The following is a 26,708-nucleotide window of genomic DNA, read 5'->3' as shown; positions in this document are numbered from 1 at the left end:
TGATTCAACAAGTAGTAGAACAAGCCATATGAGTCGAAGTTTATCCATTCCTTTTACCTTCGGGATAAAAGCGATATCTGTGGGCCCCTCGATGATTTAGCGATGACACATGTGAGTGCTTGGCCAAGCCAGGACTGATTTGATTTGTTCAATCAGTCAGTCATCATAAATCAAAAATCGGGAAACAACAAATGGACAGAGAGAATGATTATAATCCATGTCTCAGTCCATATGATATCTAGAATGGAGGAATATATGATCCCTTATCTAATGGACAAGTCATTGACAAAGGTCAGAGTTCATTGACAAGATCAGAGTTCGACAGCGGCTTTAAGAGCTACGATTGCCAGTTGGTTTTTGAAGTCATACTCAATAATAGTTTTAGACTTATCCAAGTGGGAGACTGTTGGATTAATGTCTAAGTCCATAACTATATTTGGTATGTACTTGACCCGACCTGGCATGGTCCATTTGGGTTGCACTTCACCGACACAATTTATATGGATAGTCTTTTGAGAATAGTATATTTATGATTTATATTAATATATTATAAGTTCTAATATATTAATATATAATCATATTATTTAATTAGTATTGATCAAGAATTAATTTATAATTAATTAAGTGATCAAAAGGAACTAATTAAATATGGACTCTTAGATATATATATATATATATATATATATATATATATATATATATATATATATATATATATATATATAGTGGGCCAAGTTCATTTAGGTTGGGCTAAGTCTTCATGGATAGTCCATGGAGCTTTAACCCATGGATCCTAGGAAATGAAAGGTCATGGGTATTAGGGTTTAACCCTAATCCTCCACACTATATAAAGGGTCTTATGGTTCATGAAATTATGCTAGTGGCTAGTGTAGATACACTAAAGAGGGCAATAACCGATTTCATAGTGTGAGCCAAGTATCCTTATTCTCTAAAGGTTTTCCAAGGTGTTTTGGTGATTTGTGATTCCACTTGAGGCTTCCACACTATTGGGGCTAAGCTCTTAAAGCTTGAAGACATCATGCTACATCAAAAGGTATGTCATCTAACTAGAACTTTGTAGTATAGGTGCTTCATAATATGCTAGTTAGGATGAAACCTTGGAATATTTAATATTTGCATGTATAATAGAGAAAACATAGATCCAAGGTTTATAGGGTTGCATGTACACCATAGGAGTGTTAGAATGCTCAAAACCCATCATATTGGACCTTTCAGGGTTGTAGCCAGGGTGGGCAAGGTGGCGTATAGGCTGGACATGCCAGCCGAACTCAGTCAGATTCATAGTGTGTTTCACGTCTCCCAGTTACGGAAGTGCCTGGTGGACGACTCGGCAGTGGTTCCCTTGGAGGATAGTCAGGTGGATGACACCCTGAATTACATCGAGTGGCCAGTAGCGATCCTCGACAGGAAGTCGAAGGACCTGAGGAACAAGAGGGTGGAGCTGGTGAAGGTGCAATGGCAGCACCGCAAGGGATCAGAATGGACTTGGGAGCCGGAGGAAGAGATGAGGGAGCACTACCCCGAGCTTTTCCCAGATTCAGCAGCAGACTTCGAGGACGAAGTCTAAAATAAGTGGGGGAGATTTGTAGCACCCGATCCCTGGTACGTATTTAATTTCAAGAAATCTTGCAATTTACTCTGGGACTCGGCGAGTTGGTGGCCCAACTCGTCGAGTAGACTCGACTTTTGATCAGGGGTTTAAGTGACCTACTCAACGAGTCGGAAGACCGACTCGACGAGTAGGAGTTGTCTGGACAAAACCCTAATATTTAGGGGTTGCACCCTATTTAAACACTTTATCTCGTCCCAACCCAGCCTCCATCACCCTCCCAACTCAGAGAAACCCTAGATTGAGACCCTAAACCATTATTGAGTGTGTTTGAGCTTTGTGGTGACATTTGTTGTGTGATTGAAGTTTGAAAAGAATAAAGGAGCTTGGGAGATCAAGAGGAAGCAAGAAGATGCAGAGGTTTTGCTTCATTCTCAGTTCATTCAAGGTAAAAAGCTTGAACCTTGACCATCTATCTCCTAGATCTTGTTTGGGGGCTATTTTCTACCTTTTCTAAGCTTTTAAGAGGCTATGCTCATATTTGCTTGTATATGTGGGTTTGTGCTTCAGATCTGGAACCATTAAGGTTTCCCATGGCATAAAGGTGTCAACTTTATGGCCATGGGAAGCCCATGCATCATATAAACCCCATTTTATAGCCTTTTAAGCCAAAAACCCCATCCATGGACATCAAGTTCGTAGCTTTACGTATAAAAGGGACCCTAAGAGGTCAGATCTATGATTGGGATGCTTTAAGTCCCACTGAAATCGACTGTATAGTTTTGGACAAAGAGGGACTCGGCGAGTCACTTGGGTGACTCGGCGAGTCGGGACGCTTTTCCCCCAAAGTGTCTTCTGGAATTGGTTTTGGTTGAGTGGAAGGAACACTCAGCCTGTTAGGGGTTTGTTTTGGACCGGGAAATCATGGGACTTGGCGAGTTCAAGAACAAACTCAGCGAGTTCAAGAGGAACTCGGCGAGTCATAGACTGAACATTTTCTTATGGATGAAGATGAACTCGGCGAGTTGAAGAACGAACTCGGCGAGTCGGTTGAAGATTGTTTGATGTGTTGTTGAAGGCGAACTCGTCGATCTCTTGCTAGACTCGACGGGTAGGGACAGGTTAATGACATTTTGTGGTTATGGGGACTCGACGGGTAGGGACAGGTTAATGACATTTTGTGGTTATGGGGACTCGACGAGTTGGCGGGCCAACTCGGCGAGTCGAGTCAACCAGATGTTGACTTTGACCAAAGTTGGCTTTGACCATGGATTTAACTTGGACATTGATTGGGATTGGGTTGACCCTTGTAAGGGTTACGTGTATGAGTATGAGTTGATAACTTGGAAGAGTTGTCGTGTAGGGATTGAGGAATCGTGGAGAGTCGATCCCACATCGAGATCAGTACAGACACTACGCGACATTGAGGTGAGTTATTTTCCAGTAGAAGTGGGTCTAAGGCACCAAGGCCGGCCCACTAGTAGTTGATTATAGTTGTGATGATTGTCTTTGTGATAATTGTCTGGTTTGCTACTACCTGATATGTTTATGTGTTAGCATAATATGTTATATGTGTTAGTGGTAGTAGGAGGGGACTAGTCCCCAAGTTTCGGTTGTTAGGACCGAAGGGTAGGTCGGGCACCCCAGATATGCCTAACAGTATGTTTATGTTATGATATATGTGGTAGTAGTGGTAGGGGTGAAAAAGTCCCTATGGTTCGGTTGTTAGGACCGAAGGGTAGGTCAGCACCCAGAATGGATTGACACGGGTAGGTCAGCACCCCATAATGGCTTGACACGGGTAGGTCAGCACCCCAGAATGGCCTGGCATGGGTAGGTCGGCACCCCAGAATGGCCGGACCGGGTAGTTTGGGCACCCAGAATTGCCCGACAGTATATATGCTCGGTGTTTATATGGTATGTGGTATGATGGGGGAACTCACTAAGCTTCGTGCTTACAGTTTCAGTTTTGGTTTCAGGTACCTCTTCGTCCAAGGGGAAGGAGCCGACGGTGTAGCAGCGCATCACACACACACATGATTCCGCATGAAGTTTTCTGGGATTGCACTCTGATTTTCATTGCTTTGATAATATAATTTTGAAACATGACGTTAGGGTTTTATGAACTGATGTAACATTGGAAATGTTTGGTAAACTATTTTATGAATTGCTTACTTAAAAATGAAAAAAAAAATTGGCCTTGAAAATTGGGATGTTACATAAGCCATGCATATAACATATAGGGATGCCGTGGGCTCACCCCAGGGTCTTACTCTAGGATGCCATGGGCTCCCCACATGGTCTTACACCTCAGTGCTATGGGCTCCCCCATGGTCTTGAATAGGAAAGCCATGGGCTCTCCATATGGTCTTACATCCAGGTGTCATGGGCTCTCCCATGGTCTTTAATAGGAAAGCCATGGGCTCTCCACATGGTCTTACATCCAAGTGTCATGGGCTCTCCCACCGTCTTTCATACAAGCATACCACATATACAACTAGCATACCTCCTGGCACATAACTAGCTAACATGCCACATAACACTACTTCAACTAGTGTACCACATATCATAAAATGGGCCGACCTTAGTGCCTTCGACCCATGAGTATGGTGAGGAGACTCGCCTCTCAAGAATGTTTAACTGATAAGATAGAATCAGATAAGTCCCAATGCGCAGCTCCAACTCAACTGCCTATAACCATCATGTGATTAACTTGTCAAAATCCTGAAATACCATAAATACCCTTAAAGTCAAACTTGGTCAACCCTGGTCAAAGTCCAAGTCAACAGTCAAGGTCAACAGTCCATGTTGACCCCAACTCGTCGAGTGCATCTAGCAACTCGTCAAGTTCCTTAAGAGTCCAGAAAACCGGGGAAAACCCTAACCAACTCACCGAGTTGTCTCATCAACTCATCGAGTTACTCATCATACCGAAAATGGTGAAAACCCGATCCAACTCGTCGAGTTATCTTATCAACTCGCTGAGTTTACTCTGCAGACCGAAAATGGGAAACTCGCTCCAACTTGCCGAGTCGCCAGGGCAACTCATCGAGTTTTCCCTTGTCTTAACATAATCAACCCTTCCAGTCGAATCCAAACTTCCAACTACAGATCCAGTCCTTTAAGACCGAAATACCATGTAAAGTTGCAAACTTTACGTGCGTGCATGGCCTCAAATGGCTAAAACACTAAAGTTAGGGTTCATACAATACTTAGGACATTGAAAAGGGCCTAGACTAGGTAAAGGGAGCAACTTTATGTCATTGAAGACCTAGAGGTGTCCAGATCTGGAACCATATACTCATGACAAGTCCAAATCCGAGTATGACACCCTTTTTGCACCAAAAGTGACCATATTCTTCCATAAGATGGGATCTAAGTAAATAGAGATCAAGGTAGCAACTTTTTGCCTCTAAATGGATGCTAACAACAGGTAGATGTCGGATCCAAAGCCCTCTCCTCACTTCAATCTCTTCAAGCTTCAAGTTTCCTTCTAAAAAGCACAAGATTCAATCTCCAAGGCTCACACACTCAAGAAAGCACCAAAATGCGGCCATGGTTTCTCTCTGGATAGATAGGACGATGAGGGAGGCCACAAATGATCCATAAGTTCCTTAAATATGGTACAAATCCCTGAAAATTAGGGTTTTCCTTTATAATGTCTACTCGTCGAGTTGGGGCCTTCAAACTCGTCGAGTAGACCCTAAGTCCCGCGTCCAAAATCGATCTCTACTCGTCCAGTTGGGCTCGCCAACTCTTCGAGTCCTAACACAAAACCCTAAAACGTTAGAAAATTAAATGATACCTGGAACAAGCGTTACACTATGTCTCGATAAGGACCCTCCAGTCATAAGTCTTAGTGAGGACCCTCTGGTCTCACGTCTTGGTATGGACCCTCTGGTCATGTGTCTCAGTGAAAACCATCCAATCTCACGGCTCGGTATGGATCCTCCGGTCATAACTCAATATATGTAGGATAATGTAACAACACAAATCACATAGACAGAATGCACAATAACACATATCTCATTATAAGCACATAGGAACCTCTGGTCACTAACACGAATAAGACCCTCCAGTCACACATGGATTACCACACATGTAAGTATAGTGAGAAGACTCACCTTGCAAGTAAAGTAAATAAATCCTGCACCCGAACTGTCAGTCTAGCCTCAGCCTAACATATGTCACATATACCTCTAATTAATAATTGACATAAACAACCCTTAAAATGTTAGACCAAGTCCTCTACTAAACCTCAGGATGGTAAAAAGACCATTTTGCCCCTCAAAAGTCCACATCTTAACCAAAACCCTAAAAGTCAATGAAAGTCAACACCCAGCGCGTACGCTGGACGTACATCCCTCTACGTTGGGCATACAGCTAGCCATGCATGCATCGGGGTGGCTCAGAGTTACACTGCGCGTAGCAGGGAGTACGCACGGCGTACTCCCCAGACTTCCTCTTTTCAATCTTTTTGTCTTAATCCATTAAGACAGTTGCTACCACTACAGATATGGGTTGAATAAGGTCCATTACTCCATAAAGTTGGTGACTTTAAGCCTTAGCAAGGCTGGACAAGTCTAAAACTCATAAACTCTAATCCTCTAATCACAAAGGTCCTCATATCTCATGCATGAAGAGATCTTGACGACTAAGATCACATTTTATGAACCCAAACGTCTAAAAACACCTAAAAGGACAGAAGTTATGCTATGAAGTTCATCAAACTCATAAAGCTTCAAGCTTGGGACATACTGATGGGTTTTGAGCACCACAACATCCCTATGGTGTACATGCAACCCTAATGCTTCGGATTTATGTTTTTCTCAAGTTATACATGCAAATCAAGTTATCCAAAGCATAAACCCTAACTAGCATGCAGTTTTCGAAAATCATAACATAATACAAGTTTAGAAGAATACCCTTTGATTGTAGCTTGTAGATCTTGACCTTCAAGAGCCTAGTGCCTCAATTGTTGCACCTCAAATGGATCACAAACACCAAGTAACAAGTTGGAAGAATATGAGAGAGGTTTAAGAGGCTCAAAATTGGCTGGTATTCCTTCTAGGGTTCAAGTGGCCGATTTTAGGGATCCAAGGGGTTCCTTATATAGTTGAGCTACTAGGGTTTCAGGTAAAACCCTAATCCAGTTGCTTAGTCCTCAAGCAACCCTTATGATCCTTTCAGAAGACCCTATGGACGAAATCTATGTGGACTCCCTCATAGAATTCGCCCATCCCTTCCTTAGGGATTCATAAGCCCAACTTTGTAATTATCTTATAATTACAATATTAGTCCCCTTAATTCAGTTAGTCTCTTTTGATCACCAAAATAATTCCAAATTAATTTCTGATCAATACTAATTAAATAATATGATTTCTCAATTAATATATTATTCTTATAATATATTAATAAATCACAATTAACCTCTTTCTGCATTATTCATCCAGTCAAGTTGTTATGGTGAAGGCAAACCAAAAGGACCATGTTACTATCAGTTCAAGTACATACCAATTATAGTTATGGGCTTAGACACCTAATCCAACACATAAAACCCTAAAAATTGACCAAAACATGAACTATTCTAAACAATGAGAAAGTTTCAAGCTTGATACCTCTGGATGATGCACCAACCACAAAAAAGCTCAAATCCAAGAGCTTGGACACCAAATCTCCTTCCTTCAAGCTCCTTCTTCACAAAAGATATTCACAAGAACACTCAATAAGCCACGAATGCTCACACAAGCTATGGAAATGGGATTTAGGGTTTGAGGGGAGTTGGAGGCTGGAAATGGTGGCTAGAAATGAGGCCATCATGTTCCTTAAATAGGGACACACAATACAATTAGGGTTTACACTCTGAGCCTAGTACGCCCAACGTACCCTCTGGTATGCCTAGCGTACTAGGTGGTTTCTGCGTTCATGATACACACATGAGTACGCTGAGCGTACACATGCGTACGCCCCGCGTACTCATTTACCACATTTTTCTCAATTAAGGGCTAGTTTTGACAAGTGTAATAAAAGTTAGGGTCATCGATACATACCTTATCTCGGGATGTTACATTTGGAAGGACCAGGTCTGATTTTTTGAACCATGGAGATTATGGCTAAAGGGCTTAATCCATTAAGTTGTTTTGGTCAGTTCCCAAGGCATGGTGTTCTGCTCGTAATAGCACGGTGGCAGGTTTCACCGCGACTGTTTTGTCTTGTAGCTGTCATGATGTGGTCTATGGTCAGCCACGATGTGGTGGCTGACCATTGATCGTTGACTTTTGACTAAGTTGACTTTTGGTTAACTTGAGGGCTTTAGGTTGTAGACCTAGGATTTACCTCTAATTGATGTATAGGTGGTTCGTAGTACTAGTCCTTACTTCTCTGGAGCTATGGTGTTTTTCTACTCGACTGTAAGGTAGGTTTTCTCACTATACTTTGTACTACAGTACGGATACTTTTTATGTTAGGATGTTAGTATGTTGTAGGGTTTTGTTAGGCATGTAGAATTGTTATAAATTACTTGTGATTGTTAATTTGGTAGTTTGTTGTTATATCCATATGTCGACGTATTTTGGATAAGTTGAAGGCCAAGATACCTGGGCAGTCCAACTTTATGTTGAATGCCCAAGGAGGGCGGTCCAACTTCATGATGTAGAACCAAATAGGACGGTGCAAGTTTTATATTGAAAGCCAAGATACCTGGGCGGTACAACTTTATGTTGAATGCCCAAGGAGGGCGGTCCAACTTCATGATGTAGAACCAAATAGGGTGGTGCAAGTTTTATATTGAAGGCCCTGGTGGGGGTCCATCCCTGTACTGAAGGCCTTGTGTACATGCATTGTATGTGTATTGTTGTGTGGGGTATTTTGGAGAATTCACTAATCTTTAACTTACATTTGTGGATTTAAATGTTTCTTATGATTTGTGAGAATCGGTTGGGATAGGTGTAATGGTTTATAAATATCTAAGTTGTGGGATATATCTATATTGTTTGGCAACAGTTGGTTTTGCAGGCTATTGATTATGAATTGATATCATAATAACATTGTGGGATTGAAAACCATATGTGTCTCACCACGTTTCCCAACCCGACCCACTTAATTTATATGCATCACATGTGGCGGTGTTAAGACTGCTGAAGACTGGATTAGGATGCTGAGTAATTGAAGAGAAGATCTGCAATAGTGTTTAGGGTCGTTAGATCATTACGCTGTAACATATGTTGTGTATCGAATATGACATCCTTAGAATTTTATTATTTTGAGACAATCATTTGTACTCAAAATGTTTTAATTTACTGAGATTTTCAACAAATAAATATCTTATAAATTTTAAAAGCGTAAAGATTTTTTTTTCGGTTCTGAAAAATAGGGGATGTTACACTTACCGACTTGAAATGATTTTGTAATGTTATCTTTTGTAGCCCTTAACCGCTATTTACAAATTTCCGAAAAGCAAACAACTTCAAACCTGCATGTTGTAGATTTGCTCACTCTAATTTGAAAGCCTTTAATAACTCATTTGAATCATAAAGTAAGCTGAAGCTCTTCTTTGGTTTTGAACAATTGAAATAACTTAACATACGAAGAATGATTGTGAGCTACAAAACATTTACATTTTTTATACGATAATTTGGGCAATGGTAGGGGTTCATTCATCCCCAAATTAATGGTTTTTGTTTATTCAGAAACTAAACATAATAAGGGTACTTTTCCTGTCGGGTTTGTCAGGGTTCGGTTTTCTTTTCTTTATATTCAGTCTTATTCCCAACAAATTTAATGAAGCTCTGGAATTGTTCCAATGGGTCTCCAAATGGAATTATATTACCATCATCAACTAACAACATTAGTATTGCATGTTCAATTGCAGATTCATCACATCAAATGTTGGACCGATATCAACAGTAACCTTACCTTTATACCTAACATAACCTCTTTTTTACAGGCCCATTTCTAAAAAGAAACATGACTCAATATCATAAATAATAAATTACAAATTTGGTTCTATTGCGACCGTAACGGTTTTCCCATAGAAATCGATTAATACCACTTTCCATAACATAATCAATAACAAATAATTGTACGGTGTTAGGAGACATAATACTAACAAAAGTAAGAAAATATTTGACATCACTACCATAAAAAATCTGCATAAATATGTTTGATCCATATCATTGAAAAGATAGACGTAGTGGATTAGTATGTAACATGAACTTTGAAGCAACCATCATAATTAACCAAGAAAAGTTGATATCACTGCTTAAATCTACACCAAAACATGTGTAGTTTGGAGCAATATATTGCATAGATCTATTGATTCACATTAATTGTCTTCCACTAGAAACATATACTCTAAAAAATTCCTTATACAAACTCATTTTTTTAGTATCCAAAAACTATATTTGGTTTATGCAGCGACAATGACAATAAAATTACCCTAATATTAACAGTTTGGAATGATCGTGCATTCCGAATAAGAGATCCGAAATGCATTTTTCAGTCCGAAATATACGGATGTCAGATTCTGGATGATTTTTTTACCAACAATGCAACTCCAAAACGACCATAACAACTTTAAAATACGGTATTCCGGACTAAATGGTTATTATTCAAAAACTTAAGAAAAATGATTATTTTTCTATTTTAAATTATCTAATTTCATCAAAATTAACTGCGATAACTCTTAAAGAAAAAACCACATATTAAAAACTTATCTAATTTCATCAAAATTAACTGTGAATCTGTGATAACTCTTAAAGAAAAAAAACACATGCTAAAATTGGATCCTATAGAACTTATTTGTTACATATGAAATACACCAAATTAGTGCAAGAATGCATAATTGTTATTCCTCGTTTTAGACGTTTAGCAAAGACTTGTACAAAAATTAGCCCTCGTACAGTCGTACAATTTAAGTCATAAATAACCGTCAAATTACCACAGCATTTTAAATTGTTACCTATTAGCCCTTGTACTATAAAGGTTTTAATTTGGCCACAAAAGAAGTTCAAACATCGTCTCATCCCGATTTTCTCATTTTCAAAATCTCAGATCCACACACCCTCTATTTCTCCTGAATCATGGTCGTCATCTCCGTCTCTACCCTCTCCCCCAATGATTTCTGATTTCCTCGTAAAACCCTAGCATTTCAATCCTTTTGATCCTCTGCAAACCAACTCAAAATTTGATATAATCATACTTACAATCAGAAGCGAAGATGTATATGGCGTACGGATGGCCTCAGGTGATCCCTCTGGAATCAGGGCTATGTCCAACTTCGCAGCAGATCATATACCTTAAAGTTGTTGATCGTTTATTGTTAGTTGTTTGCCCTTCTCATTTTGAGCTGTGGAGCTCTTCGCAGGTCTAATTCTCTCTCTATCTTTGCAAATTGTTAGTATGTATATGCACAAATTTAGAAATTACATCATTAGTTCGCAATTTGAGTTGTGCTAAATAGGTTTTTTACTAGAAACAGTGCGAGATTGATGCACTTGATATATGAAATTGATGATTATGATCATGAATTTTGCTGACAGTGGTGTATGGAACTGTAGTCGAGTTACTATTAAAAAGGAATGGAGTACTAAAATCAACGAGTGGATGCAATGCTTTATTAGGCCACATATTTAAGTAGTTTTCCAATTGCTTTAACTGAAAATACTGTTGAAATTTTAGCGAAATTTATGCATTTGGTTCAAGAAATTAATAATCATGAGCATTAATTTTTGGTTTTGATCTATATCTGGTGCAGCATAGGGTGAGATTAGGGAAGTACAAGCGAGATCCGGATTCAATAGCAAGAGAGGGGGAAAATGTGCAGGCTATCTGGAGCCCTGATACCAAATTAATTGCTGTTCTTGTAAGTATGGGATTGGCTAAATGGCTTCTTGTCCTTGTTGGTGTTTTTATATAACTTTGTGAGCATCATATTTGGATCGTTTTGTTGCTCGTAAAGTAAAATCTCTTTGCTATGCTTAGAATCATGATATCAAGTGTAGAATAATGTAACTTTTTATATTGTTACCTTTTCTTGCAGACATCTTCATTTTATCTTCACATATATAAAGTCCAGTTTATGGAGAAAAAAATACACATAGGAGGAAAACAACCATCCAGTCTATCTCTTGCGAATATTTCTCTACTTATGAATGAGGAAGTCCCCTTTTCAGAAAAGGACTTGATGATGAGCAATATCATTTGTGACAGCAAAAACTTGTTGGTTGGACTTTCAAATGGAAGTTTGTATAATATGTCTTGGAAGGGTGAGTTTTATGGAGCCTTGGATCTTGACTTCCATTTGAACACTGGAAATGGCCATACAAAATTGTCTAATGGTGTTGTATCATCCAGTCATTCTCTGTCTAGAAAATCAGCCATCACTTATTTGGAGTTTTCATTGCCACTAAGGCTGTTATTTGTTCTATTCTCTGATGGACAATTGGTGCTATGTTCCATAAGTAAAAGAGGTCTGAAGCAAGCTGACTCGGTCAAACCCGAGTATCGGTTAGGCTCTGGCGATGCGGTATGTGCTTCCATTTCGCCAGATCATCAAATCCTTGCTGTTGGCACCAGAAGAGGTGTCATAGAGTTGTATGAAATTAGCGAACCCATTTCACTTATTCGTTCTGTTTCCTTACACGATTGGGGGTAAGTTTGTAAATTGTAATTATATCATGGAATTCATCTTTGAAGTTTGTACTTTGTAATGAATGACTGTTTTACCCACGTTTGTTTCTGTAGATATTCAATGGATGATACTGGTGCGGTTAGTTCTATTTCATGGACACCTGATAGTTCTGCTTTTGCAGTTGGATGGAAATTAAGAGGACTTACAGTTTGGTCTATTTCTGGTTGTCGTTTGATGTCTACAATCCGTCAAATTGGTTTAAATTCCGTGTCATCTCCAGGGGTAAAGCAAAACCCAGATGGAAATTATGAACCTTTAATGAGTGGGACCTCGTTTATGCAGTGGGATGAATATGGTTATAGACTTTATGCTGTTGAAGAAGGTTCTTCAGAGAGGATACTTGCGTTTTCTTTTGGGAAATGTTGCCTTAACAGAGGGGTTTCGGGTAAAACCCATGTTAGACAAGTTATCTATGGTGAAGATCGGTTACTTGTTGTCCAAGATACAGATGAACTCAAGTTAATGCATCTTAATCTTCCAGTTTCTTATATTTCACAAAATTGGCCTGTTCTTCATGTGGCAGCCAGTGAGGATGGGATGTATTTGGCAGTTGCTGGTCTTCATGGGTTGATTTTATATGACATTCGATTAAATCGATGGAGATTTTTTGGGGATGTGACTCAAGAACAAAAGATTCAATGTACAGGCTTGTTATGGATGGGAAAGATTGTTGTTGTTTGCAACTACATCGAGCAATCCGACATGTGAGCAATTTATGCACAATTAGATTCTTAGGGGCTGTTTCTTGTTAACTTAATGGGTTAAGGACTTAATCTGGACAACTGTACATGGATGTTTCTTTTGTACTTAATCTGGACAGAAAGGCTTAATGGTTTAAGCCAAAAAATCTGGCGTAATACATACATACAGTATTTGTTGCATTTTTCCCTTTTTATCCCCACCCCTTCCTTATGGATTCAGACTTAAGATTGAACTAAATTTACATAACAAGTATAGTCATATATATAAATATGTGACTAAAAAACTATTTTATTGAATTTTTTTACACGTGAAAATCCAGTGACCACTTTAACCGGTATTTCATAAATTGGTGACATTAATTTAGATCCATTTTGTTTTTGATGTTTATTGAAATATATGTTTTGACATTTGGAGCTTTCTTTTATTAAAATAATATATTCTTAAAATAAAAAATAATTAAAAGTATGATACTTTCACATGTAATAATACTATAAGGGTTTACATTTTTTTAGGTTTCAGATTCAGATAGTTTATTCAGTCCAGAAAAGAAAAAGTCTTTATTATGTATACAACACTATATCCAGATAGACATCATCACCCATTGAGCCACTTTATACATACTAGACCTAATTAGAAAAAAAAAAGTAACAATTCCGTATTATGGCTCATGTTTAATTCGTAAATAACATCTATTTATCAACTTTTTTGCAGGTATGAGTTGCTATTCTACCCAAGATATCATCTTGATCAGAGCTCACTTCTTTATCAAAAACCATTGCTTGCAAAACCCTTGGTGATGGATGTCTATAATGACTATTTACTTGTGACTTACCACCCATTTGATGTCCATATATTTCATGTGAAGTTATCTGGTGACTTGACTCCTTCCAGTACCCCTATTTTACAGGTAAATGGATTATGTTTGTGAACTGATTTTATTTGGCGCACCATTGATTGAGGGTTACTTTAGTCTTTTTAAGTTTCTTCCTGTATTTTTAAGTGATAAAATGACAAACAGCTTTCTACAGTACGAGAGTTATCCATCATGACTGCAAAGTGCCACCCTGCTGCAATGCGTTTTATACCTGATCAACCAGAAACTGATGCCTCCGTTAAAGACGTTTCATCATCATCATCATCATCATCATCAGAAAAAGAACCCATTAGGTTTTGCTTCTAACCAATTGAACCATATAAATGGTAATTCTGTGCATATTAGCAAAATTATTTATTGTTTTCCTTTTTTCGTTTTAGATGTTTGATACTAAGGGCGAATGGGGAACTGTCATTACTTGATCTAATTGATGGTCGTGAAATGGAGCTTACAGAGTCTATAGAATTGTTTTGGGTTACATGTGGAAGATCAGTGGATAAAACAAATTTGATTGAAGAAGTTTCATGGTTAGACTATGGCCATCGTGGAATGCAGGTGATAGATAATTTTCGAATCTTACAAAATTCTATTAATTTACCACTTTGTCCTTATCTTATATATGACTGATGACATGATTTCTGGTTACAGGTTTGGTATCCATCTTCAGGTGCAGACCCCTATAAACAGGAAGAATTCTTACAGGTAAGCACAGATTAATGATTTTCCTCTTTTTTTTTTTTTTTTTTTTGACAGAATATAATCGTAATGTAATAATACTTGTAGCTGGATCCTGAGCTTGAATTTGATCGTGAAGTGTATCCACTTGGTTTGCTTCCAAATGCGGGAATTGTAGTTGGAATTACTCAGAGACTGTCATTTTCAGCATGCACTGAGTTTCCATGTTTTGAGCCATCTCCTCAAGCTCAAACTATACTACATTGCCTACTTCGCCACCTTCTTCAGGTGCTTTCAAATTTTATCCTTTCTGCTAATTAATACATAACTCTCATTATGATTCATGATTCGATTTATCGGAATTATAAAAATATGTCAAGATTGGTCTCAATTGCAGGGAATAATTTTTTTTTTGGTTTATTTAGTTTTTTTAATAAAAATAAAGTCTGCAAAATAAGTTTTGTTGGAAAAAAAAAACAAGCTCACCAACCACAAGTTGACATGTTGCATTGGGATGATTAATTACATAAAAAAATTACAATCAAAGCATGTGACAACTGACAACCATGCCCTTTTTGAATCAATGGTCCATATTAGTACTCACGAAAAAATGGGTTTACCATGGATCTTAAGCCTCTATAGTATTACTAAAATGGATCATACTACTGTAAAAATAATGGTAAACTTCTATAAAACTGGCTTATAAATTGTTGGTCTTGTTCAGAGAGATAAAAGTGAAGAAGCTTTACAACTGGCTCGATTATCAGAGGAGAAGCCTCATTTTTCACATTGCTTAGAGTGGCTTCTTTTTACTGTTTTTGAAGCTGAAATTTCCAGGTATTTCTAACATTGTTTCTTTTCTTAATCTTTTTCTGTTTTAAAGTATCTCACAAATTATACTGAAACTTTGTTGACAGCCAAAATGCAAACAGAAATCAGAGCCCTTCTCTTTTGGAGAAAACTTGTGATTTAATAAAGAAATTTCCAGAATATTTTGATGTTGTTGTTAGCGTGGCAAGAAAGACTGATGGTCGACATTGGGCAGACTTGTTTTCTGCTGCTGGTAGATCAACCGAGTAAGTTTTTTATTTTTTATTTTTATTCTCTTGTATCAACTTTGCTTGTGGATTTACCTTCTAATTAATAGGTCAAGTTACAGGAAATAGCAACGTACTTTATTCTTTTTATCAATTTAGACATTCTACCTTATCTTTTACCCACACTAGCAATATATTTACATTTATTTATCATAATAACATGCTTACACATTTTTTTTACCAATGGGTATCTCACAGTAGCAAGGTACTTACATTTTCTTTACACACAATAGCAATGTACTTATAATTTCCTATATTGGTAGTAGATATAGAAAATGTAAGTACATTGCTATTATAGGCGAAAAATAGAGTACATTGCTATTATCGACAAAGAAATGTAAGTACATTGTTATTACGGGTAAAAAATAAAGCACATTGCCTATATCGGTAGATAGGGTAAACTACATTGCTATTATTCTCTACAATTTGCCTTAATTAATATGCTGTTTGTTGCTTATGCTGTAATCCAGGTTGTTTGAAGAATGTTTCCAAAGGAGATGGTATCAAACTGCAGCTTGCTATATACTTGTACGTGATTAGGTTTGACTAGTGTTTGGCTTCTGTAGTTAAAGCTTTAGATTTGATGTTTTTTTGTTGACTTGTGTGGGTGAATGAAGGTTATTGCAAAGCTTGAAGGAGCGCCTGTGAGTCAATACTGTGCTCTACGGTTGTTACAGGCCACACTGGATGAATCTTTATACGAACTTGCTGGGGAGTTGGTATGTACATGTGTCAAGGGTAATATGGTCAATACTTAAATGTTGCAGGGGTAATGACGGTATTTTTTTTTTGTTACCCAGGTGAGATTTCTGTTGAGATCTGGAAGGGAATACGAACCTACAACGCCAACAGATTCGGATAAATTATCTCCAAGATTTCTTGGATACTTTCTTTTTCCTTCTAGTTATAGGAGACAGTCTACAGAGGCAAGAAGGTAATTGTTGTCTAGTTTGCATGTGATTCACATTGCTATAAATGATACTAATCGATTTATTGTTTTTGGACGAAATAGCCCTTCATTCAAAGAGCAGAATGCACATGTTGCTTCTGTCAAGAATATCCTAGAAAGTCATGCTAGCTACTTGATGTCTGGGAAAGAACTCTCCAAGCTTGTTGCGTTTGTGAAAGGCACCCAGTTTGATCTAGTGGTAAGAGAAACTCTTTCATAATCGATAATAGCAATGTACTTGCATTTTTACTACCCATATGGGCATTGCACTTTATTTATTACTTACATATTGTTTATTATCAATAAGGAAATGTAAGTATGATGCTTTTTTGTGTAAAGAATTGTAAGTACGATGCTATTATGGGTAAAAAAGTAAAGTCGGTTGCCTATATTGGTAAAAAGTGCAAAGTATGTTGCTGTTTCTGCAATTTGCTCGTCATATATATATATATATATAACCATAAATTCTACTGACAGGAATATTTACAACGGGAAAAATATGGAAGTGCTCGTTTGGAGAATTTTGCTTCTGGACTCGAATTGATAGGCCAGAAGGTATTTCTTTTGTTACATAAACTTCTCAATACTCATAATCAAATAATCAGTTGATTTAAATTGGGGGTAGTTAGGTAATTTTACATTTATTACAATAAATCAGTTTCCTATCACCACTCCATATTTGATGACTTTGACCCTAAGGGCCTGTTTGTTACGTAGTGTAGTGCATGACATTTCCCACCCAAAAAGGTGGGGACATGGACTTGCTCTTATATCATTGTTTTTTTTTTTTTTTTAATTTATTTATTATTTTCAGCTTCAAATGGGAACCTTGCAAAGTCGGTTGGATGCAGAATTCCTCTTGTCTCATATGTGCTCGGTCAAATTTAAAGAGTGGATTGTAGTTTTGGCGACTCTTTTAAGGCGATCTGAGGTACGATATCAGTGTGAATGTATTTGCTAGTAATAGTCTCCAATATATATATATATATATATATATATATATATATATATATATATATATATATATATATATATATCCAAAACAGAAGTTAAAGAATGCTCTCAGTTGTTATAGAACTCAAGTTAGGGACAGTTGAGTAATTCTACATTTATCTCAGTAATCAATTTTCTACAACTCCTTATCTACTGGTCCAAATCTGGTTATTTTCACCCTAAATAATCAGAAAATGAAATTCATATAAGTTAGTAAATTAGTATTGTTTTTAGAAAATATAGTTTATATATGTTTTATGTAATTTTGGTACAGGTTCTCATTGATTTATTTCGCCATGATATGCGACTCTGGAAAGCATATAGTGCAACACTGGAGGTACGTCCCCTGAAATTTCAGTTCAGTTATGTTTAATCCTTGGGTTAAACGCAAGAAATAGCAACATACTTTCATTGATTTCTTTTTAGAGCATCCTATTTTCATTTCTTTCTGTTATAGATTTTTTTTGAAAAGTACAATGCTATAAGTGGGTAGATTTTGCAATGTATAATGTCCTAATAAGAAAAAACTAATTTCCGTAACAGAAAGAAATAAAAGTAGGCTGTTATAAACGTATAATAATAAACAAATAAATGAAAGTAGGTTGCTATTTTTTACATTTTGTCCTTAATCTTTGGAAAAAGACGAGTCACTAATATTGTGTTACATTACGTGTGTCAGTCGCATCCATCGTTTTCTGAATACCATGATTTGCTGGGAAGCTTGGGAGAGAAACTTTCATCCAATGAAATTACAGAAGAGGCCTGATGAGAACACAAATAAATCAAACTAGGTTGTATCATTTTGTATTTGCGGTTCAATTTATTGGTTTTCTGATTATGAGAAAAGTTGCTTTTACACTTACATGTAGTTTTCTTTTTTGGACGATTATCTAATGTATATAAGATGTTTTTCTCAAGAAAAGGTAGCTTTTGGATAAGAGAAGTCATATTTCGATCTATATGCTTATGCATTGCTTGCTAATGGGTGGATTTGGGTTATAAATTTATACTTGAATGAATGGGCCAACCAGCTTCTTAAATTATTTGATTAAATAATTAGATTATTTTGTAGTTTTTACAAAGCATACTCAAAAGGTGGATAGAAACTGTTTTTGAGTCCAACTCATTTCGACTTGTACCAAAAATCTACCTATTTGAGTTGGTTTCGTTAGTTACTTAGATTGGTCAATATGCTCTTTATTCGGGTCTATCATATAAATCATTTGTCTAAGCACGTTTGGACATGAGAGTGGACATCCCCAATAACAATTATTATGTCTACTCTTGTTTGTACTCCTTTCGTTGTAAATGGGAAAGTCTCTTCAATAAAAAATATATACTGATATACTTCTAGTATTATATGTTAGGGAAAATGTATCCAAACAATAATTCAAACTACCAAGGATCCCGGTTTATGACAAGCCACCATGTGAATGCCCAAAATGCTTGTCCCTAAAAGGAGGGCTAACCCAACAAATAGTATGCTTAAATACAAAGATAACAATATCTAACAAAGCAAACAATAAACACAACAATTAGCAAGATTGTGTACATCTTATATATTGCAGTCAAAGAGAAAGTACAACACTCGCAATTAATTAAGAAAAATGAAAGCAAGAGTGTACAAATGATGATCCAAGCAAGAAAAGTCGATTATGAACTAAAATCACAACAAAAACAAACTATAGGGACTGTGTTGAAAAAAGTACTATGGAAAATGAAGGTATTAAAACCCTAGATGTCTTTCCTATTGTTTGCTTGGAGATAAAAAAAAAATATTATTAGAAATAAAGTATTACAACCAAAAGAGAACGAAAAGTCCATTAGTAGCTAAGTGCAAAATTTGCTACGGATTTCAACAATTTTGTAGCATTGTAAAAGATTTGAATCTAAATAAATAACATGCAAAAAGAAGGTTTTTAGAATATTTTAGAAAATGAATTTGGTCCAAATTTGATTTTCAAAAGCACGTAAAAAAATAAAAAATAAAATCGTAGCGCCCTCAAATCGTGTAATAAAACCCTCGAAGTTACAACGTCCTGCTCACCATCGCTCCTTCCTCACTGTGCACCATCGTCCCCATCTGCCGCTTCTGCGTCTTCGTCGCCATCTGCCTCTGCACCATCGTCTTGCTCTGCTGCTGCGCCTTCTCCGCCACCGGCACTGTCGTTTGTGATCGGTATGTAGTTTGTGATTTACCTTCATCATCAGAGAATGTGTTTGATGAACTTGAACCAATGATGTTTATGTTTCTGTATGCATTTTGCGATTCTCTCTTTATTTGAGTTACGATTGCTTATCTGTAGTGGATACACATTTTTCATGAGGGGAATTTTGCTGATAGAAGTATAATAACAATTAATCAGGTTTTATGTCATATCCCCAAGTAGAAAGGATATGTACTCACAGACGATTAACTAATGATTCAACCACACACACTCTCCGCAACTCCTTAGGTTAACTTTCACCTGGTAATTAACATCGCAACATCATTCCAGAAGAATAAGTCCCTACATAGTGAATAACATATTAGTACTTGTTCGGTTGTTCTTCTTTTCCACACATACTCTCAACTCGAATTACTTGTATGAAAGAGTCATTATCCTTTTTGATTAAAGTTAAGCTACAAAAGCCAATGACTAACCTTAATAATTTAGTAGATTAATGGCTCTTAACTAAATAGCATAATCTAGTAAAACAACTACTTCAACTAAGACTTATATATGAATGAATATAATTACTGGAACTAGCGAATTGGGGATGAGGTTATGTATGTGTTAACTTTATACAAACAATTAAGGTCCTTCACTATGGTCTATGGAGTAGCACTCAGTCTTAACGTGGTTTGTTTAAATAGATCTCAATACCTCTGCCTCCAGGTAACTACTGCCTTTCAATTGGCCATAGGTCTTTAAGAAATTTCCAACCATGATTAAATTTCCCTCCTTTAAAGTCTATGTTTGTTTGACTTTAAAAAGTCAACTATAGTCATTAATCTATAATCATTGATTAACCCAAAAGGATTTATCTGATTTTGATTATTTTAGAATTGAATAGGCTATTATAGTACTTATAACTTGCTTGGTTTGCACGCACAATGGTGAGATTTATGCATTTTTATTGCTTTTCATGCTATATATATATATATATATATATATATATATATATATATATATATATATATATATAGTTGGGTTTGTATTTTCATTCATCATCTATAATATTATTTATTATTTCTGTAGGGTGCTGTAGAAAAAGTCATTGTGCTCACATGTGTATGATTAGCTAGTTCTCAGATTTAGCCTCCATCGAGTGTACAGGGTAGATGTATTATTTGATTGCTAATTTGCATCCTCATTCGATTTTTTGTGTTATATTCATATCAATTGGATTGATATATGGCTACTGCAATTTGGTAGTGATTACTGCAGTTAGGTATATGGATGTAATTTAGTTTTGTTGATGTGTGAATTTGATAGTTAAGGGAGTCGTCCTCAAAATGATGTCTAAACACGAAATACCTTTCCATATTCAAGAGGAAATCATGAAAAGGCTTCCGGTGAAATCACTGATTCAGTTCAGATGCGTATCAAAAGAATGGAAGTCTTTGATTGAGAGCTCTGAGTTTATTGCTGCTCACAGCCTCTGGTGCCACACTCATCCGCAGCATCTGCTTGTATTGTATGAAGATCCGAAAGCAAGTACTGAAATCATCGTGTGCTGAAGTTATATCGATGATGAGACTTTCCCCCAACAGATGTCTTTTCTGACTCCTCCTCCTCCTTTGACCGACGAAGAAATTTTTCTTACGGACATAGTTGGTTGCTCTCGGGGCTTGGTGTGCTTGTGTGGCTGGGCTCCTGATTCGGGTGACACTTGGAGAAGGATTAATGTGGCTCTACTTTGGAACCCTTCGATTAGAAAATCGGTTGTTGTTACTGTGCCTACCGGATCAAGTGGTTTAGGTTTTGGGGTTTGTCCTGTGACCAATGACCCTAAGATTGTGTCAATTAAACGCTCTTCTTGGAAAACCAGGTATCATTGTGAAGAAGTTACGGTTTACAGCTTGAGCTCCGGTAAATGGACAGCTCTATCCACCAATCTCCCCACTCAACTAATTCGAGAATCACTTGGTAGGGCGGTAGTTACTGATGGGTTTATATATTGGGGTGTTGAGTTTACGTCTCGTTACATGATTATGTCATTTGATTTGACTAGTGAGAGTTTTGAAATGATAGACCTCCCTGATAATTTAGCTCTCCAAGATCACGTGCTTGTGTGCATTTCTAAGCGAAGGGACTCTGTTGCTCTGCTTCAATATGCTGAAAGCAACGATATAGACTTCTGTAATGTATGGATGATGGAGCATGGTGCCACTGCTCATAGATCGTTTACAAAGCTATTCACTGTAATAACACCTAACGACATAATGGGATTTAGGAAGAATGGTGTACCTATCATTTTTATACATGATCATGATGATGATGATGATGATTTTCCGGCTAAACTTATTGTTTATGAGCCCAACTTACAACACAACGGTTATCTTGAGATTTGTCCACCAGCTATCTTATTGAATTCCTACATGGAAACCCTACTTTTGCTCGATCAAGTCTGACTGTATTAGTCATTGACATAACTATATATAGGATGAAGATGATTGCCACATTACATTTTCAAGTTTTGAAGCAGGCAATTGAGGATGGATAATATATATGCAGATTAGTTGAAGTTCATAAAAAAGTTGAATGTAGATGTTTTAGTTGTGAGAACAATCTTTCTAACATTAATGATGTTAAACCTCACATTTTTATCAACATTATGCACTTTTATATATCTTTTCAACACTGCTATTTTCCATTTCAAGCAAGTTACATGTTTTAGTTGTGAGATCGATGGATCTTACCACATACCGACTATGCTTGCTTTGTCTTTGCAAACATTTTTATATGTTGGTGCTCAATTAAAAGACATATAGCCCATAGGTCATGCATGTGGTGTTTATAAATTTTGTATGTGGGTTCTGTAATGTTTAAATTATTGTTAATAGGATTTTAATGATGTTTAAGTCATGGAAAAAGTGATAATTTTGTAGTTACGTGGTGTTTTTTTCTTACAGTCTATTCATTGACATGGCTATGATGCAATCTTTTTTACTTATGCTCCATGCGCGCTCTTGTTTCTTATAGGCATTAAACAGCTCTAACATTTTCATCAATTGAGTGTCCTTTCATCTTTCATGCTTTATGTCAAAAAATTTGTCTTGTTTTTCCTTCCGTAAACACCAAGGACATGCTTGATTTGCAGTCATGACTGAATCCAATGGAACTGGAATTTGAGATTCCATTCCATTGCATGTGTTGTTACCATATACACACAATTTAATTCCATCGGGATCTTCAAATTCCTTCCCCCCATGTTTGATGGACTTCACCATTGCTAAGGGAGGATGGAAGGAATTGAGTTTCATTCTTCCTTTATTTAATAACAAAAAATATATAAGTAAAATAAGTTGATAGTTATTTATTTTCTGTTATTGATACATTCCATTTCCTTAAATTATATACGGCTTCATGTTTCATTCATTTGATAGATTCCAGGCATTTCTGATTTCCTCAAACACTAAAAGTGTAATAAAAACTAAAAAGGGATTGGTGTCTTCATATATAATGGTGTTTACTGTTTAGTATTGAAAAAAAAGGCTACAGTATAAGGGAAGGGGAGAGAGGAGAAAATGAATGAATGACTATATATATATATATATATATATATATATATATATATATATATATATATATATATATATATATATTTGATTTAGAAATTGACATACAATATTAACCACATGTTACGTAAATCACCAAAGGCTATATAATGAGTATAACATATCGATAATATTTTTTCTTAAATTTTTTATAAATGTCAATGGCTTTAGAAAAAAATTGTTTTTTCAGACAAAATATTAAAAACATAGTGATTTTTTAGAAAAATTTCTTTCATATAAATAAATATAAAAAACAATTTATCAAAAACTCTGTTAATAGTTTCTAATTAGATATTTTCTATTCAAATACTTTTAATACGTGCCATACCAAACTTAAAAACACGTGTCATACCTCGATGACTAATAAGCAGATTATCACAAAACAAAAGAAAACACCCCCAATTTAATATTAGAAAGTGAATAGCATCTCTCAGGAACTACCATCGACGAACTGCTTGTCTCCCGCTCTCGATCGTTCGTATCAGGTAACTGCTCTCACTCTCTCTTTTTGATTCGTAATTTTATTCAATTCTGCGTGTTTCCTGGTGCGTGTAAATGAACAATTGAAGACATAATATCCAAGTTAAATGAGGAGTTGATGAAACATTCAAACTGATTTGTTCTCAGATTTGCCGCGTGAACTTTCTACCCTATTCTGCTGCGTTTTTTTTAATTGTTTTGGGTTACTTTGCAGTTGTTTGGAAATAAATCATGGAATTTCAAAGTGACAGACGAAAACAAAAGAATTTGATTTATAGCCTTTGGTATTTGGTTGGTATTATGTTATTCAAGTCATATAATCGACTAAGTTTCATGACCTCTTGGTGAATAATAATAATAAAATAAAAAAACTGAAAAAAACATATTATGCTACTGTCGTTGGTATTCTAGTTGGTGGTGTCCTATTCAACTTATACTATGAGTTGAACATCGGCCAGAGTTTAATAAGTTTTATTTTTTATAGCCTTTGGTAATGAAGGTACTACATTGCTGTATGTTATGTTATTCAAGTTTGATTTCCTACAACTGGAAACATTAGCCAATATGTGAATGTGATGATCCCTGTAGAATGATAGCACCACATGTTGGTCATGATCTTGTCATTTCTTGCCAACCAAACACGTTATAGAATTGGATATTTTGAGGCTCCAAATCCTTCAAATTCCAATTCCTTTGATAAATTCCAAATCCTCCCATAACAATAACCAAACCAAACACCACTTGGTGATTTTAATAGAGTATGGTATAGTTGTTAACGAATTTCACTCGATCATGATATATCCATTCATCCCCGGGTTTTTAAATCTTAATTTGTAGTAATTTATTTTGTTGAAGATAGTTAAGGGAGTCCTCCAACAGCACTTAGAATCAACAATGTCAGACCACATACCTTTCCATATTCAAGAGGAAATCATGAAAAGGCTTCTCGTGAAATCATTGGTTCAGTTCAGAAGTGTGTCCAAAACATGGAAGTCATTGATAGACAGCTCTGATTTTATTGCTGCTCACAGCCTCCACTGCCACACTCAGCCGCATCATCTTCTTGTGTCGTATGAATATCAGCCAATAGATGAAGACTACGTCCTCTTCTCCAAATGTTATATTGATGATGATAATTTCCCCCAACCGATGTCTGTTCCAACTCTTCCTCAATCCATTAAACAACTTTTTCTTCCGAGAGTAATTGGTAGTTCTCGTGGCTTGTTGTGCTTGTATGGCTCTGATCCCGACTCGAAAGCTGGGATGGCCGTAATTTGGAATCCTTCGATTAGAAAATCAATTGTTGTTGCCGATGTGCCTCGTGAACCGTTTTTCGTTGATGTGCTTGGCGAACCATCTTTTGGTTTTGGGGTATGTCCAGTCACTAGTGACCCTAAGATCGTGGTGATTACACAATTTTGTGAATATATGGTTTACACGTTGAGCTCCGGGAAATGGACAAGTCTATCCAAGAATCTGCCCACTATACGGATTGGACTTTCATTTAGCGCGGTAGTTACTGGTGGGTTTCTATATTGGAGTGCCAGGTCAGAGGATCATAAGCTGATTACGTCATTTGATGTGACTAATGAGAGTTTTGAAGTGATAGACCACCCAGATAGTATAGCTCACTATTGTCTTTCTAAGCTTGGGGAGTCTCTTGCTCTCCTTCAGTACGGTGAAGCCTACAACTTCTCTACTGTGTGGATAATGGAGCATCATGGGTCTCAAAGATCGTTTACAAAGCTGTTCACCATAAAGACGCCACACGAGTCGATAGTGGGATTTAGCAAAAATGGCATACCTATAATGCAAGTGACGGATGATGATGATGAACATCTGCCTAAACTTGTTGTTTATGAGCCCCACTCGGAACACAACAATGTCCTTGAGATTTGTCCACCAGTTAATTTTTACTTTGTGGATTCCTACATGGAAACACTATTTCTGCTTGGTTGGTCTGACTGTAGCAGTTATTGACATAACTCAAGGACGAATATGATGGCCACTTTGCAATTTGGAGTTTTGGAGCAACTAGCAAGCGTTCTTACTTCTAATGGTTCGCTGAATTGCACGCTATCACCTTGTTTAAAATGATTTTGGTAGACTAACCGGGGAGATTAATACTAATATTTTACATGTATTTTTTTTGGATGATCATGTAATTGTAATGCATATACCCCCTAATGTAATGTATATAAGATGTTTTATACACGTATGCAACTTTCCTTTGTGCAATTTCTTTCTGGCAAAAAGGAAAAGAAAAGGAAGATTTGGATACGAGAAGTGACAATTTGATTTTTTTTTACTTAAAATACGTCATGACTTGGTTAAATTTGTAAATAAAAACAAAAAGTTTGAGCTTAAACTAGTGAAATACTTGTTTCACTCGCAGTTGTAGTCGATGGAAGTAGTTGGCTAAAATTGTATATTAAACAGAAAGTTTGAGCTTAAAATTTTAGTTTGACTCGTAGTTGTAGTCAATGCAAGTAGTTGGCTATTATATCTAAGACAAAATTGGTCATCTGTTATTAAAAAAAAAAAAACTGTGGATAGAATCCAAACCACAAGAAATATAAATTGCTAAAAGAAATATAAAAAATACAAAAAAGAAATTAAAAGGACAAAACAAACATTTTAAGTTCTCTAGGAATTAAAATGATGAGATATTTCTGATTTTAGATTTTTCAGTAAGTTAGAAATTTTTTTGGACCTTATCCACAGTATCTGACTAATTTTGCATTTTTGTCTAATATCTATTTAAGTATTTAACTTGTTCTAGTTAAAGTAAAACACAAATGATTATATATATATATATATATATATATATATATATATATATATATATATATATATATGCGTCAAAATAGTTGCATCTATATTATATAAACAACTATAAGTTCATGTGATCTAT

The 26,708-nt window shown here is 36.3% G+C and overlaps 3 protein-coding genes across 3 annotated transcripts; all 3 read left to right on the top strand.

Moving 5' to 3' along the window:
• Nucleotides 1-10,574: 10,574 nt before the first annotated feature.
• Nucleotides 10,575-18,590, top strand: LOC145124225 (RIC1-like guanyl-nucleotide exchange factor). Its single transcript, XM_079059494.1, has 19 exons — nt 10,575-10,934; nt 11,325-11,432; nt 11,610-12,220; nt 12,314-12,964; nt 13,674-13,869; nt 13,981-14,129; nt 14,217-14,391; nt 14,485-14,538; nt 14,620-14,799; nt 15,236-15,348; nt 15,429-15,587; nt 16,079-16,136; nt 16,226-16,327; nt 16,409-16,542; nt 16,621-16,756; nt 17,035-17,112; nt 17,372-17,488; nt 17,825-17,887; nt 18,230-18,590. Exons 1-19 carry the CDS (start codon nt 10,788-10,790, stop codon nt 18,314-18,316), a joined length of 3,318 nt encoding a protein of 1,105 aa, XP_078915620.1. The 5' UTR covers nt 10,575-10,787; the 3' UTR covers nt 18,317-18,590.
• A 2,717-nt stretch (nt 18,591-21,307) lies between these two features.
• LOC145126352 (putative F-box protein At1g47790) lies at nt 21,308-22,168 on the top strand. The gene has a single exon (XM_079061734.1). The coding sequence runs from the start codon at nt 21,308-21,310 to the stop codon at nt 22,166-22,168; it is 861 nt and encodes a 286-aa protein (XP_078917860.1).
• A 1,329-nt stretch (nt 22,169-23,497) lies between these two features.
• On the top strand, nt 23,498-26,055 carry LOC145125245 (F-box protein CPR1-like). The gene is made up of 2 exons (XM_079060735.1): nt 23,498-23,799; nt 24,650-26,055. The coding sequence occupies exon 2, from the start codon at nt 24,689-24,691 to the stop codon at nt 25,772-25,774; it is 1,086 nt and encodes a 361-aa protein (XP_078916861.1). The 5' UTR covers nt 23,498-23,799; nt 24,650-24,688; the 3' UTR covers nt 25,775-26,055.
• The last annotated feature ends 653 nt before the right edge of the window (nt 26,056-26,708 follow it).

The sequence above is a fragment of the Lactuca virosa genome, chromosome 7, assembly GCF_052849685.1.
Source record: "Lactuca virosa cultivar CGN04683 chromosome 7, Lactuca_virosa_CGN04683_v6, whole genome shotgun sequence".
Lineage (NCBI taxonomy): Eukaryota > Viridiplantae > Streptophyta > Magnoliopsida > Asterales > Asteraceae > Lactuca > Lactuca virosa.
Note: the sequence above shows the minus strand (reverse complement) of the source record. Positions and strands in the feature narration are given on the sequence as shown.

Coding starts and splice junctions, on each gene's coding strand:
- LOC145126352 (XM_079061734.1), top strand. CDS start 21,308: ATGTCTTTTCTGACTCCTCCTCCTCCTTTGACCGACGAAGAAATTTTT.
- LOC145125245 (XM_079060735.1), top strand. CDS start 24,689: ATGTCAGACCACATACCTTTCCATATTCAAGAGGAAATCATGAAAAGG.
- LOC145124225 (XM_079059494.1), top strand. CDS start 10,788: ATGTATATGGCGTACGGATGGCCTCAGGTGATCCCTCTGGAATCAGGG. Junction 15,349..15,428: donor TTTGAAGCTGAAATTTCCAG/GTATTTCTAACA, acceptor CTTTGTTGACAG/CCAAAATGCAAACAGAAATC. Junction 15,588..16,078: donor GCTGCTGGTAGATCAACCGA/GTAAGTTTTTTA, acceptor GCTGTAATCCAG/GTTGTTTGAAGAATGTTTCC.